This window comes from Eriocheir sinensis, unplaced genomic scaffold, assembly GCF_024679095.1.
Source record: "Eriocheir sinensis breed Jianghai 21 unplaced genomic scaffold, ASM2467909v1 Scaffold575, whole genome shotgun sequence".
NCBI classification, from domain to species: domain Eukaryota; kingdom Metazoa; phylum Arthropoda; class Malacostraca; order Decapoda; family Varunidae; genus Eriocheir; species Eriocheir sinensis.
The window spans coordinates 275,946-289,313 of record NW_026111915.1 but is presented as its reverse complement, the minus strand read 5'-3'; the positions used below and the strand labels follow the sequence as shown (position 1 = coordinate 289,313).

Here is a 13,368-nt window from a genome sequence, read left to right as displayed (position 1 = left end):
AGTCTTTGCTTTCTAAACTGCCCTCTTTCTGATTTTATCACTCTCTCTGTTCCTTTATCTCCAGTTTCCTTTCCGGCCGTTCTATCTCTGCCGTGGAAGACGGTCACTGTTCTTCCCCTAAACCTATCAACAGTGGTGTTCAACAGGGCTCTGTCCTATCACCCACTCTCTTCCTGTTATTCATCAATGATCTTCTTTCCATAACAAACTGTCCTATCCACTCATACGGTAGTGACTCCACTCTGCATTATTCAACTTCTTTCAGCAGAAGACCCTCTCAACAGGAATTACATGACTCCAGGCTGGAGGCTGCAGAACGCTTAACCTCAGACCTTACTATCATTTCCGAGTGCGGTAAAAGGAACCTAGTGCCCTTCAATGCCTCAAAAAATCAATTTCTCCACCTAACAACTCGACACATCTTCTTAAACACTAAACATCCTCGGTCTATCCTTAACTCAAAATCTTAACTGAAAACCTCACATCTCCTCTCTCGCTAAATCAGTTTCCTCGAGGTTGGGCGTTCTATATCGTCTCCGTCAGTTTTATCCCCGCACAGTTGCTATCCATATACAGGGGCCTTGTCAGCCCTCGTATGGAGCATACTTCTCACGTGTGGGGGGGCTCCACTCACACAGCTCTCCTGGACAGAGTGGAGTCTAAGGCTCTTCGTCTCACCAGCTCGCCTCCCCCTACTGATTGATAGTCTTCTACCTCTTAAATTCCGCCGCCATGTTGCCTCTCTTTCTATCTTTTATCGGTATTTTCACGCTGACTGCTCTTCTGAACTTGCTAACTGCATTCCTCCCCCCCACCCGCGGCCACGCTGCAGACGACTTTCTAGTAAAGCTCATCCCTTTACTGTCCAAATCCCTTACGCACGAGTTAACCAGCATTTGCACTCCTCTTTCTAGAGAGAATCTAGAGTCCGGGTTGAGAGGTGGTCTTCAGGACAGCCTGCTTGTATGTAGCGGCTGGCGGGACGCGAACTTACATCCTCCTGGACGCCGCAGCCGCACGCCGACCATTCAGTCACTTCTTCCTCACCTCAAGAAAGAGTCTTTATTGTATTCATGACACACTTCCGCATGCCATAAGGGATAATTAGTTATAGATTACTGTTTGTGATAGATATAGCAAAAGAAAATAGTGTGTAATAGTTTTTTCCCCTCTCCTTTTGCCTCAACTGGCTGTAATTCCGTCATTTTTGATCCTTCATATCCTGTTAACGTCTTCCTGTCCGTATTCTTAAATGAAACCATCTTAGCCGAATGTCCCCTCGGGCACGCTGGGGAAGGGCGTCGCCACGCCGCGGTCGAGGCAGGCCAGCAGATGGCGCTCCATGCGCGCACGCACGTAGCGCACACGGCAGGGGTCCTGGCCGTGAGCGATGCTGAAGGCGAAGGCGAGGGCGAAGAGGCCGCAGCTGTGGCGGTCCCGCTGTCGTTGGACGGGCTTCAGTACGGCGCCCGGCGGCGGGGCGTGCAGCGCCTGCAGCTGCAGCACCAGCGCGGACGTGGAGGGCGAGAGTGTGTCGTACAGCGAGTCGTAGATCGCCAGCTGGCCGCCGCGCGCCGCGCCGTACGAGGACAGCAGCAGCCAGTGGCTGCCCCCTGTGCGGCCGTATTCCGCCATGGAGGCGAGGCGCTGCGGCGTAGACCTGTTCACCACCTGCAGGAAGAACGCCCCGCTGCCAGGCTGTAGGGGCGGCAGGGTGAAGGCGGCGCCGCTGGCGTACAGGCCGCGAGTGTTCGGGAACTGTCGCTGCAACAGCTCCTGGGCCAGGTCCATGACGTTATCAGACAGCCAGCGCTGGCCCAGGATGTCCTGCTGGTCGGCGCTGCTCAGGCGTCTCAGGGGAAGCAGCGAAGGAGGCGGCGGAGGTGATGGTGGTGGTGGTGGTGGCGCAAGGTGTCGGGCCATTGACGTCACTAAGTCTTGTCTAGGATCCTCCTTGGGCGCGCCTTTACGTGTAAGGGCTTTCTCCAGAGCCACGACGCGGTCGTACACATACAGACACATGCTCACAATTACGCAGCCGAACACGCAAAGAAACACGCACATGTGAACACACATGCACATCCGGCACGAACAGAAAGACCGACATCCGGGCTCCTGCCGGGGCTCCGTCACGTTACCCTCGGCGCCGGTTTTCGCCGCCTTCCTCTTCGTGTGTTCCTGGTCTTGCTCCCGCTGCCACGCCTGTATCAGGGCGTCTATGTCGTCCTGGCACCCGCAGATGTCGTCGGGACGGCCCTCAAGCTTCAGTCTGCCGGAGCGCTCGTTGTATTCTACGGTGACGAGATACTTGTCGCTGAGGCGCTACAGGATGCCTCCTCCGCCCTCCATGATCCTGCGCCGGTACCTTCGCGGCATCTTGTTGATCGACGTTTGCGTGACCACGGTCTTCGGGGGTGTTGTGGCGCACGTCTGTTCCTCCTCGGGGGATTCCTGCGCGTCGTGGAACTCTTCCTCCCCCGCCGATGGCTGCTGTATGCAGACACTTGCTTGCGCGGCTGTAGTGGGCCGACGCCCCGTTGCGGGACACTCGCTGGCGGTGGTTTTCACGTGAAAACAAAACCTTAGCGGGGAATATGACGAGATGTCAAACACAAGTCTGGCTTCACCGCACACAAGCCGTCCTTCCTGCAAGCACTTGATGAGAAATCTTGCATCCAAAGCCTTCTTCCGGAGGGTCCTGCGTCCCCTCTTCACCTTGATCCTCACGAAGCACTCCGTCTCCAGCTCCGCCACGATCGTCCAGTTCACGGCGACGAGGCACTCGCCGAACTCTTTGGTCAAGGCGTCCACGGCGACGCAACGCTCCGGGAGCAGCTCCACGGTCATGAAGGTGGCCGAGGATCGCCGCCTGTAGCAGCAGCAGCGGGTGGCCATCTCGGCCACCAGGTGCAGGGCCGTCACCTGCTTGGAGGCGGGGACCCGCACGCAGCACGCGATGGTCGTCTTGGTGGCCATGTGGAATGACACAAGTCTTTCTGAACGTAACTGTCCAGAACATACCTGTTATAGGGGCGCGATGAAGCACTAGACCTCGGTTTGTGCGCCATGAGCTTGCGTTGGTTGTCGCAGCTTGGAGTTGACATTGCACCCCCCCGAGTCTAGAGCTAGCGGGACACAACCCCCGCCTGGCACCCGCTTTTCAATGCGTGTACTACTGATTTGTGGAAAGCTGTAGGGCCAACCTCGTGTATAGGGCATCGCTGAGTAGGGGAGGAAAAGAGGGTAGGTATTAGGAGATAGAAAGAAGAGGCACAGCGGAATGAACCTATGTTAAGAGTGGAAAAGATTGAGAAAGAACAAGGAAGAGGAGAAACAAATGTAGGGTAGAGAGAACACAGGGAGGAAAATAGAGAAGTGAAGAGCGAGAAAGTTAGATAGCGAGAAAGAATTGAAGTATATCATGAAAGGAAATAAACAAATAAAAGAAATACTAGACAAAGGGAGGAACGAAGGAAAGAAGGAAGAAATTTGTGAAAGTAGTAGAAAGGAAGAATAGAGAAGAGAGAGAGAGAGAGAGAGAGAGAGAGAGAGAGAGAGAGAGAGAGAGAGAGAGAGAGGAGAGAGGAAAATTAAGAAAGGGAATGAAACAAGTATAAGAAAAAAAAGGGGCAGAAAAAAAATGTAATGTTTAGAAAGAGAGAAAGGTAAAAGAAGACCAAGAAAGAAAGTGAACGAAAACTCTAGGAAAGAGGAGATGAAGGAAAAACTGTGTGGAGGTGTAAAGAGAAATAGAGAGAGGAAGAGAGGACGGAAGCTGGGAATGGAAGAGGAGGAGGTAAGAAGGGAGAGGAGGAAGAGTGGGTGAGGACAGTCTTCTTCCTTGAGTGGCCATCATCCTAGATTGTCTTTAAGGTTGATTTTACTTTCTTCCTTGTCTTCAATATAGAATTCGAGGAAGAAGAAGAAGAAAGAAGACAAAAAGATGAAGAGGAAAAGGAACAAGATGAGAAGGAAGAAGGAGGTAGAGGAAATATGGAAACATGTAAATGCAGGCAACATAAAGCCTATTGGCTCATTACGAGGTAGCCCGCTTTGGTGATTTAATCTGCTCGACAGCCACTCGGGGCCTGGGGAGCAAACGAAAGCACCTCGATATTGAGGAGCGGATGAATGCACCTCGATATTCAGTTTACTCCCGACGCAGCGAAGTGACGGTCGATTCTATATCTGAAGGAGTTGTTGGTATTCGCATTTACTACTTCTGAAGGAAGATTGTTCCAGTGGCGGATGACTCGGTTTGAAAAGAAACTCCTTCCGATGTCTGTGTTACATCGACTAGACTGAATGGGTAAACCGTTATTTCTAGTTTTTAGGTTGATTTGCAGTTCAAAGAATTTGGAGTAATCGACGTTATTGAATTTTATTAAATACTTGAAGACTTGAATCTTATTCCCTCGTAGGTGTCTTTTCTCCAATGTAAAGAGATTGAGTCGCTTGAGTCGTTCTTCGTACGGCTGAGCCCTTAAGGTTGGTATCATCTTCGTGGCGCGTCGTTGAATCCTTTCTAGTAAATCAATGTCCTTTCTGAAATTAGGAGACCAGAACTGTACTGCATACTCGAGGTGCGGTCTTACCATGGAATTATACAAGGATAGCATCACGTCTGGCATTTTACACTCGAAGTTCCTCGCTAATAACCCGAGCATAGTGTTGGCTTTGTTATATGCATTTTTACAATGATTCGCGTGTTTCCGGTCACTGCTGATAGTGACTCCAAGATCCTTTTCCTCCTGCATCGCCTGCAGAGGAGGATCTTGGAGTCACTATCAGCAGTGACCTGAAACACGTGAATGGGGGAAGGGTAGGAGGAGGAGGAGGAGGAGTAGGGGAGGAGTACAAAGCAGTACGAAGGAAAAGCAAACAGCAACAGACCTCTTGGTCCTAACTAGGCTGTTTGTTGTTGCTACCATCTACTTTAATCCTTGAGTCAGAGACACAGGACAGCAAAGGCGAAGGCTCCTCCCCTCCCACCAGTCCCTCCAGCCGAGGCTGGCACGAAAAGGAAGAATACCATGTAGTTTTGAAAAACTACAATGGAGTTTTACATGGACAGAAGGAAGATCATACACGACAACTAAGCTAACACTACTTTATGTTAGACCGGAGCAAAATAGCGGATGTTCGGGTTAGCTTCTAAATATTTGTCGAGTTGTTTTTTGAACGTGCAAATAGTTTCGCTTTCGACGATGTTTTGAGGCAAACCATCCCATACATTGATGACACGGTTGAAGAAGAAGTGTTTTGATTCATTTGAGTTGAAACGCTTCCTCGTTATTTTGTCTCCATTGTTTCTTGTTACACTTGATTGAGAGACTGTAAAATAATCATAAACATTAACGTTATCGAGTCCTTTGAAAATTTTAAACACCTTTATAAGGTCACCTCTTAGCCTGCGCTGTGATAAGCTGAATAAGTTCAGCTCTTTAAGTCAGTCTTCCTAAGGTTTGTTTCGCAGTCTAGGGATCATTTTAGTAGCTCGACGCTGCACCCTCTCGAGTTTATCTATATCTCTTCTGTAATAGGGAGACCAAAACTGAACGCAATACTCAAGATGTGAGCGAAGTAACGAAATGTACAGTGCAGTCATGGGGTAATCGTAGTCTGTAATCGTAATCGACTACAATCAATTACAGTTTTTCAATTAATCGTAATCGTAATCGATTACACTCTTTGTTTTTAGTAATCGTTATCGTAATCGAATACTTTAAAAATGTAATCGTAATCGTGATTACTTTTGCGATTACATTCGCAAAGTTTTAGTTAATAGTTTCTCGTACACAAGTATGTGCTCTAAATATCTGTAGTAATTCAACCAATTAAATATTTAGTACGGTACACGTGTAGGAAATTTGCAAGTTCACCTTTCAGTCCTTCCTGTAATCACGATTGTAATCACGATTCATACATCATGTAATCGCAATCGTAATCGATTACACCTAATTTTATTGTAATCGTAATCGTGAAAATATCAAGTAATCGTAATCGTAATCAATTGCATAACGTAAGTAATCGCCGCATGTCTGGTACAGTGTCAATATCACTTTTTGAAATGTACGACCAATAAATGCGATCAGTTTGTTGGCAGTTTTTACTACTTCTGAGCAATGTTGACTCCGTTTAAGATCGTCCGAAATTATTACTTCAAGATCTTTTTATTTGCTGGCTTCAGAAAGTCGCACTCCGTTAGTCTGATAATGAATACGATCGTCGTTGATTCCGATATGCATAACCTTGCACTTTTCAATATTGAAACTCATTTACCATGTTCGTGCCCAGCTACTTAAACGTTCGAGATCACCTTCGAAGTGTTCTTTATTCATTGTCGTAGTGACTCTGCTGGCTTTTTTTCCTTTTTTTTGCAAGTAGTACCCAGGACAATATTGGCTTTCCTTATGCGTTCTGCTTGTATAGCGGTTCGGCACCTGTTGGTTAGTCCCCCTCGTATTCTTTAACAGTCTTAGCAAAGTTCAAGTTCAAGCATGTGTAACAAACCTAAAAATATCACTCACTGGTCTTGCCTCTGTTCTTGATCGTGTTTATTCACGAGATATCCGAAGCTGTGTGATTCAACGCGTACTACGAACCAGGGGTGTGGAGTCTGAATCGGAGTCGCAGTTTGAGTCGCAGGAGTCGCCTACTTTTGGTCAGAGTCGGTAAAAATATCTCCGACTCCGACTCCTTTACGATACGTGTGATATTTTGTGGCTAGGATTTATTTGCCTACCATTGTACTGCAGAAGAGGGAAGGGGGGTGGAGTCAGAATCGAGGTCGGAGTCGAAATTGGAGTCAATGTCGGAGTCGCAGTCTTGAAATTTCCTGGAGTCGGAGTCGATTTTTTTTTATTTCCGACTCCACACCCCTGCTTCAAACACCCGCCGTAGAAAGTAAAGAAGAGAAGGGCGGAGAAAAGAGGGAAAGCGGAGATATAAAAAAAATGGGGTGGATAAAAACAAAGAATAGAGGGAGAAAAGGATGGGAAGAATTATGGGAGGAAATGTAACGGGAGGAATAAAAAAAGGGAGGAAAGAAAGGAGGAGGGAAGGCAGAGGGAAGGGAGACCAAAACAGTGTGAGCAACATAAAAAAAGGAAGAGGGAGAAAGGAGGGAACACGGAAGAAGGAAATAAGGAGGATAAAAAAGGGAACAGATGGAGGGAAAGAGGGAAGGGAATATCGGAGGAAAATAAAAGGGAGAAAGGGATAGGGAGGATAAAAGAAGGAATAAAATAAGGGAGAGAGGGAAGGGGATGCAGAAAGAAAGTAGTGGAAGAAAAAAAGGAAAGAAAGAAGGAAGGAAGGGAGAGGTAAAGAAGACCAAAAGGAACAAAAGAAGAAGAGTCAAAGGAATATAGAATCAGAGGAAAAGGAAGAAAGGTAAAGATACGAATGAAGGAAATAAGGAAGAAATGAATGATGAATAGAGAAGGAAGGGAGAGGTAAAGAAAACCATAAGGAACTAAAAGGGAAGAGTCAAAGGAATATAGAATCAGAGGAATTGGAAGAAAGATAAAGATGCGAATGAAGGAAGTGAGGAGGAAATAATGATGAATAGAGAGGGAAAAAATAATAAAAAAAGAAACGAGGAAGGAAGGGAAGAAACAGGGAAGGGAAGAGACAAAAAACGCATATTCTGAAACTGAAACAAATATAAACACAATTAACAGGTGAGAAAACATTGTTGAAGTTTCCCCTCCTAACACACACACACACACACACACACACACACACACACACACACACAGAAAACGAAGGAAGAAAGAAGGAATTATTAGAAGATAAGAAAACGGGGAGAGGAAAGTAGGAAATAGAATATGTCAAAACGTGGATGAAGGACGATATGAAAGTAAAGAGGAAAAGTAAAGAGCGGGAGGTGGGAGAAGGAACTTAGAACTGAGGAAGGATTTGAAGGATGAAAAAAAGGGAAGGAATATAGACATGTGCATTTTGGGTACTTTAGTTGACGTTATCCATGAGACAGAATGGCTGTTGCAGTTACGCGATATCAGGGGTGAAAGTCGCTGCGCCTGGACCGTAGACTTTATACATTATTTGGAGGGATGATACAGTTGACACATTTGGAAGATTTGATACAACTTTTGGGGGGAAGATTAAATTTATTTGGAAGACTTGACACATTTGGAAGATTTGATACTTTTTTTGGAAGATACAGTTAACACATTTGAAAGGTTTGATACATTTTTGGGGGAAGATTTGATAGATTTGGAAGATTTGATACTTTTTTTTGGAAGACACGGTTAACACATTTGAAAGATTTGATACACTTGGAAGATTTGATACTTCTTTTTGGAAGATACAGATAACACATTTAAACGAAGTGATACATTTTTTTGGAAGATTAGATACATTTGAAAGATTTGATACGTATTTTTTTGGAAGACACAGTTGATACATTTTGGAAGATACAATTCATATATATTTTTTGATAGGTACGGTGTGAGCTGTAGAAATGTAGTTTCTTGGTGAACGCATTCCCTTATGAGGTATGTTATGAGGTTTTGATTATATTCACGCACGTAAGCGAGGGGATTCAGGCACATAACGCATAGGGAGATTAAAAAAGAAACGGGAGAGGGATGAGAGGAATGATGGAAAGTATGGAGGTAAAAAAGAAAGAGAAAGAAGGACAGGAGCTGAGAGAAGGAAATCAGATCGAAGGAAGGGTTTGGAAGGATGAAAGAAAGGGTGACACAGTGGCCTAGACTACATTGAAACCGTGACACATTTACTGTATTGCAGCACTAATAATATTTACGTACATCTCTTAGTCTATATTACATTTATGACTTGTATCACTGTTGTACACACTTATATGTATGAGTTACAACACTATTGAGGACACACACACACACACACACACACACACACACACACACACACACACACACACACACACACACACACACACACACACACACACACAAGTTTATCTCTCACCTAACTCTACTAACTATGTGAAATTCTTTGACTATTTGAACTCTAAAGTGGAGCACATCTTGACCCACTCTCCCTTCGCTGAAATCTCCATTTTGGGAGATTTTAATGTTCACCACCAGCCTTGGCTTTCATCCTCTTTCACTGACCAGCCTGGTGAACAAGCCTACAGCTTTGCTCTCTTCAACGACCTAGAGCAGTTGGTTCAGCACCCTACACGTATTCCCGACCGTCTTGGAGACAGACCCAACATACTAGATCTCTTCCTTACCTCTAACCCTTCTGCTTACTCTGTCAAACTGTTCTTTCCGTTGGGCTCCTCCGATCACAACCCTATTTATGTATCCTGTCCTATCGCTCCTGTACATCCTCTGGACCCACCAAAGAGGCGATGCTTAGGGCATTTTGCTTCAGCTCGTTGGGATGACCTGAGGATGTACTTTTTCGATTTCCCGTGGAATGATTACGGCTTCCAGAAGAGGGACCCCTCTGTGTGTGCCCATCGGTTCACAGAGGTGATTGTCTTTGGAATGGAGGCATACATTCCACGTACTTTCTCTCCTCCCCATGCTTAAAAACCTTGGTTTAATCACGATTGTTATCGTGCTATCAAAGATAGAGAGGCAGCTCACAAAAGGTACCAAAGTCTTCGAACTCCCGCTAACCATGATTTTTACATTTCCGCCCGGAATCGTGCCAAATCTATTCTTCGACTTACCATAAAATCCTTTATTCATAGCAAATGTAAACACCTTGTTTTCTCTAATTCTTCCAGAGACTTCTGTCACATAGCCAAAAATATCTCCTCCAATTTCACTTCTTCCTGTTTCCCTCCTCTTCTCAATTCAGACGGCAGCACTGCCGTCTCATCTGTCTCTAAGGCTGATCTCTTCACTCAAACTTTCTGTAACAACTCCAGTCTGGACGATTCTGGGCATATTCCTCCTACACATCCCCCTTCTGACTCCTTCATGCCTGTTATTAAGATTTTCATAATGTTGTTTTCTTTGCACTCCCTGGCCTCAACTCTCAGAAGGCTTATGGACTTGATGGAGTGCCTCCTTAGCCGTTTCGGTGAAACTTTCTCTCTTGAGCTAGGTATATCTAAAGCCTTCGATAGAGTCTGGCACAAATCTTTGCATTCTAAACTGCCCTCTTTCGGATACTATCACTCTCTCTGTTCCTTTATTTCCAGTTTCCTTTCCGGCCGTTCTATCTCTGCCGTGGTAGACGGTCACTGTTCTTCCCCTAACCCTATCAACAGTGGTATTCCACAGGGCTCTGTCCTATCACCCACTATCTTTCTGTTATTCATCAATGATCTTCTTTCCATAACAAACTGTCCTTTCCACTCATACACTGATGACTCCACTCTGCATTATGCAACTGCTTTCAACAGAAGACCCTCTCAACAGGAATTACATGACTCCAGGGTGGAGGCTGCAGAACGCATAACCTCAGATCTTACTATCATTTCCGATCGGGGTAAAAGGAACCTTGTGTCCTTCAATCCCGAAAAAAAACAATTTATCCACCTATCAACTCGACACAATCTTCGAAAGACCTAGCCCCTATTCTTCGACAGCATCCAGCTGTCACCTTCTTAAACACTAAACATTCTCGGTCTATCCCTAAGTCAAAATCTTAACTGGAAACTTCACATCTCCTCTCTTACTAAATCAGCTTCCTCAGGCTGGGCGTTCTGTATCGTCTCCGCCAGTTCTTCTCCCCCGCAAAGTTGCTATCCATATACAGGGGCCTTGTCCGCCCTCATATGAAGTATGCTTCTCACGTGTGGGGTCTAAGGCTCTTCGTCTAATCAACTCTCCTCCTCTTACTGATTGATAGTCTTCTACCTCTTAGTTTCCACCGCCGTGTTGCCTCTCTTTTTATACTCTATCGTTATTTTCACGCTGACTGCTCTTCTGAACTTGCTAACAGCATGCCTCCCCCCCACCCGCGGCCAAGCTGCACACGACTTTCTACTAAAGCTCATCCCTTTACTGTCCAAATCCCTTACGCACGTGTTAACCAGCATCTTCACTCTTCTTTCCAGAGAGAATCTAGAGTCCGGGATGAAAGGTGGTCTTCAGGACAGCCTGCTTGTATGTAGCGGCTGGCGGGACGCGAACTTGCATCCTCCTGGTCGCCGCAACCGCACGCCGACCATTCAGTCACCTCTTCCTCACCTCAAGAAAGAGTCATTATTGTATTCATGACACACTTCCGCATGTCATAAGGGATACTTAGTTATAGATTATTGTTTGTGATAGAGATAGCAAAAGAAAATAGTGTGTAATAGTTTTTTCCCCTCTCCTTTTGCCTCAACTTGCTGTAATTCCGTCATTTTTGATCCTTTATATCCTGTTAACGTCTTCCTGTCCGTATTCTTAAGTGAAACCACCTTAGCCGAATGTCCCCTCGGGCACGCTGGGGAAGGGCGTCGCCACGCCGCGGTCGAGGCAGGCCAGCAGATGGCGCTCCATGCGCGCACGCACGTAGCGCACACGGCAGGGGTCCTGGCCGTGAGCGATGCTGAAGGCGAAGGCGAGGGCGAAGAGGCCGCAGCTGTGGCCGTCCCGCTGTCGCTGGACGGGCCTCAGCACGGCGCCCGGCGGCGGGGCGTGCAGCGCCTGCAGCTGCCGCACCAGCGCGGACGTGGAGGGCGAGAGTGTGTCGTACAGCGAGTCGTAGATCGCCAGCTGGCCGCCGCGCGCCGCGCCGTACGAGGACAGCAGCAGCCAGTGGCTGCCCCCCGTGCGGCCGTATTCCGCCATGGAGGCGAGGCGCTGCGGCGTAGACCTGTTCACCACCTGCAGGAAGAGCGCCCCGCTGCCAGGCTGTAGGGGCGGCAGGGTGAAGGCGGCGCCGCTGGCGTACAGGCCGCGAGTGTTCGGGAACTGTCGCTGCAGCAGCTCCTGCGCCAGGTCCATGACGTCATCAGACAGCCAGCGCTGGCCCAGGATGTCCCGCCGGTCGGCGCTGCTCAGGCGTCTCAGGGGAAGCAGCGAAGGAGGCGGCGGAGGTGATGGTGGTGGTGGTGGTGGCGCAAGGTGTCGGGCCCTTGACGTCGCTTGTCTAGGATCTTCCTTGGGCGCGCCTTTACGTGTGAGGGCTTTCTTCAGAGCCACGACGCGGTCGTACACATACAGACACACGCTCACAATTACGCAGCCGCACACGCAAAGAAACACGCACACATACACACACATGCACATCCGGCACGAAAAGAAAGACCGACATCCGGGCTCCGTCACGTCACCTTCGGCGCCGGTCTTTGCCGCCTTCCTCTTCGTGTGTTCCTGGTCTTGCTCCCGCTGCCACGCCTGTATCAGGGCGTCTATGTCGTCCTGGCACCCGCAGATGTCGTCGGGACGGCCCTCAAGCTTCAGTCTGCCGGAGCGCTCGTTGTATTCTACGGTGACGAGATACTTGTCGCTGAGGCGCTGCAGGAGCCTCCTCCGCCCTCCTTGATCCTGCGCCGGTACCTTCGCGGCATCTTGTTGATCGACGTTTGCGTGACCACGGTCTTCGGGGGTGTTGTGGCGCACGTCTGTTCCTCCTCGGCGGGTTCCTGCGCGTCGTGGAACTCTTCCTCCCCCGCCGATGGCTGCTGTGTGCAGACACTAGCTCGCACGGCTGTAGTGGGCCGTCGCCCCGCTGCGGGACACTCGCTGGCGGTGGTTGTCATGTGAAAATAAAATCTTAGCGGGGAATATGACGAGATGTCAAACACAAGTCTGGCTTCACCGCACACAAGCCGTCCTTCCTGCAAGCACTTGATGAGAAATCTTGCATCCAAAGCCTTCTTACGTAGGGTCCTGCGTCCCCTCTTCACCTTGATCCTCACGAAGCACTCCGTCTCCAGCTCCGCCACGATCGTCCAGTTCACTGCGACGAGGCACTCGCCGAACTCTTTGGTCAAGGCGTCCACGGCGACGCAACGTTCCGGGAGCAGCTCCACGGTCATGAAGGTGGCCGAGGATCGCCGCCTGTAGCAGCAGCAGCGGGTGGCCATCTCGGCCACCAGGTGCAGGGCCGTCACCTGCTTGGAGGCGGGGACCCGCACGCAGCACGCAATGGTCGTCTTGGTGGCCATGCGGAATGACACAAGTCCTTCTGAACGTAATTGTCCTGAACATACCGGTTATAGGGGCGCGATGAGGCACTAGACCTCGGTTTGTGCGCCATGAACTTGCGTTGGTTGTCGCAGCTTGGAGTTGACATTGCACCCCCCCAAGTCTAGAGCTAGCGGGACACAACCCCCGACTGGCACCCGCTTTTCAATGTGTGTACTACTGATTTGTGGAAAGCTGTAGGGCCAACCTCGTGTATAGGGCATCGCTGAGTAGGGGGAGGAAAAGAACGTAGGTATTAGGAGATGGAAAGAAGAAG

General features: G+C 48.3%; 1 protein-coding gene across 1 annotated transcript; it reads right to left on the bottom strand.

The window, feature by feature from the left end:
- Positions 1-1,159: 1,159 nt before the first annotated feature.
- Positions 1,160-12,247, bottom strand: LOC126993173 (uncharacterized). Its single transcript, XM_050852038.1, has 2 exons — positions 11,787-12,247; positions 1,160-1,671 (listed from the first exon to the last, which is right to left on the bottom strand). The coding sequence occupies exons 1-2, from the start codon at positions 12,189-12,191 to the stop codon at positions 1,264-1,266; spliced, it is 813 nt and encodes a 270-aa protein (XP_050707995.1). The 5' UTR covers positions 12,192-12,247; the 3' UTR covers positions 1,160-1,263.
- Positions 12,248-13,368: the final 1,121 nt, after the last annotated feature.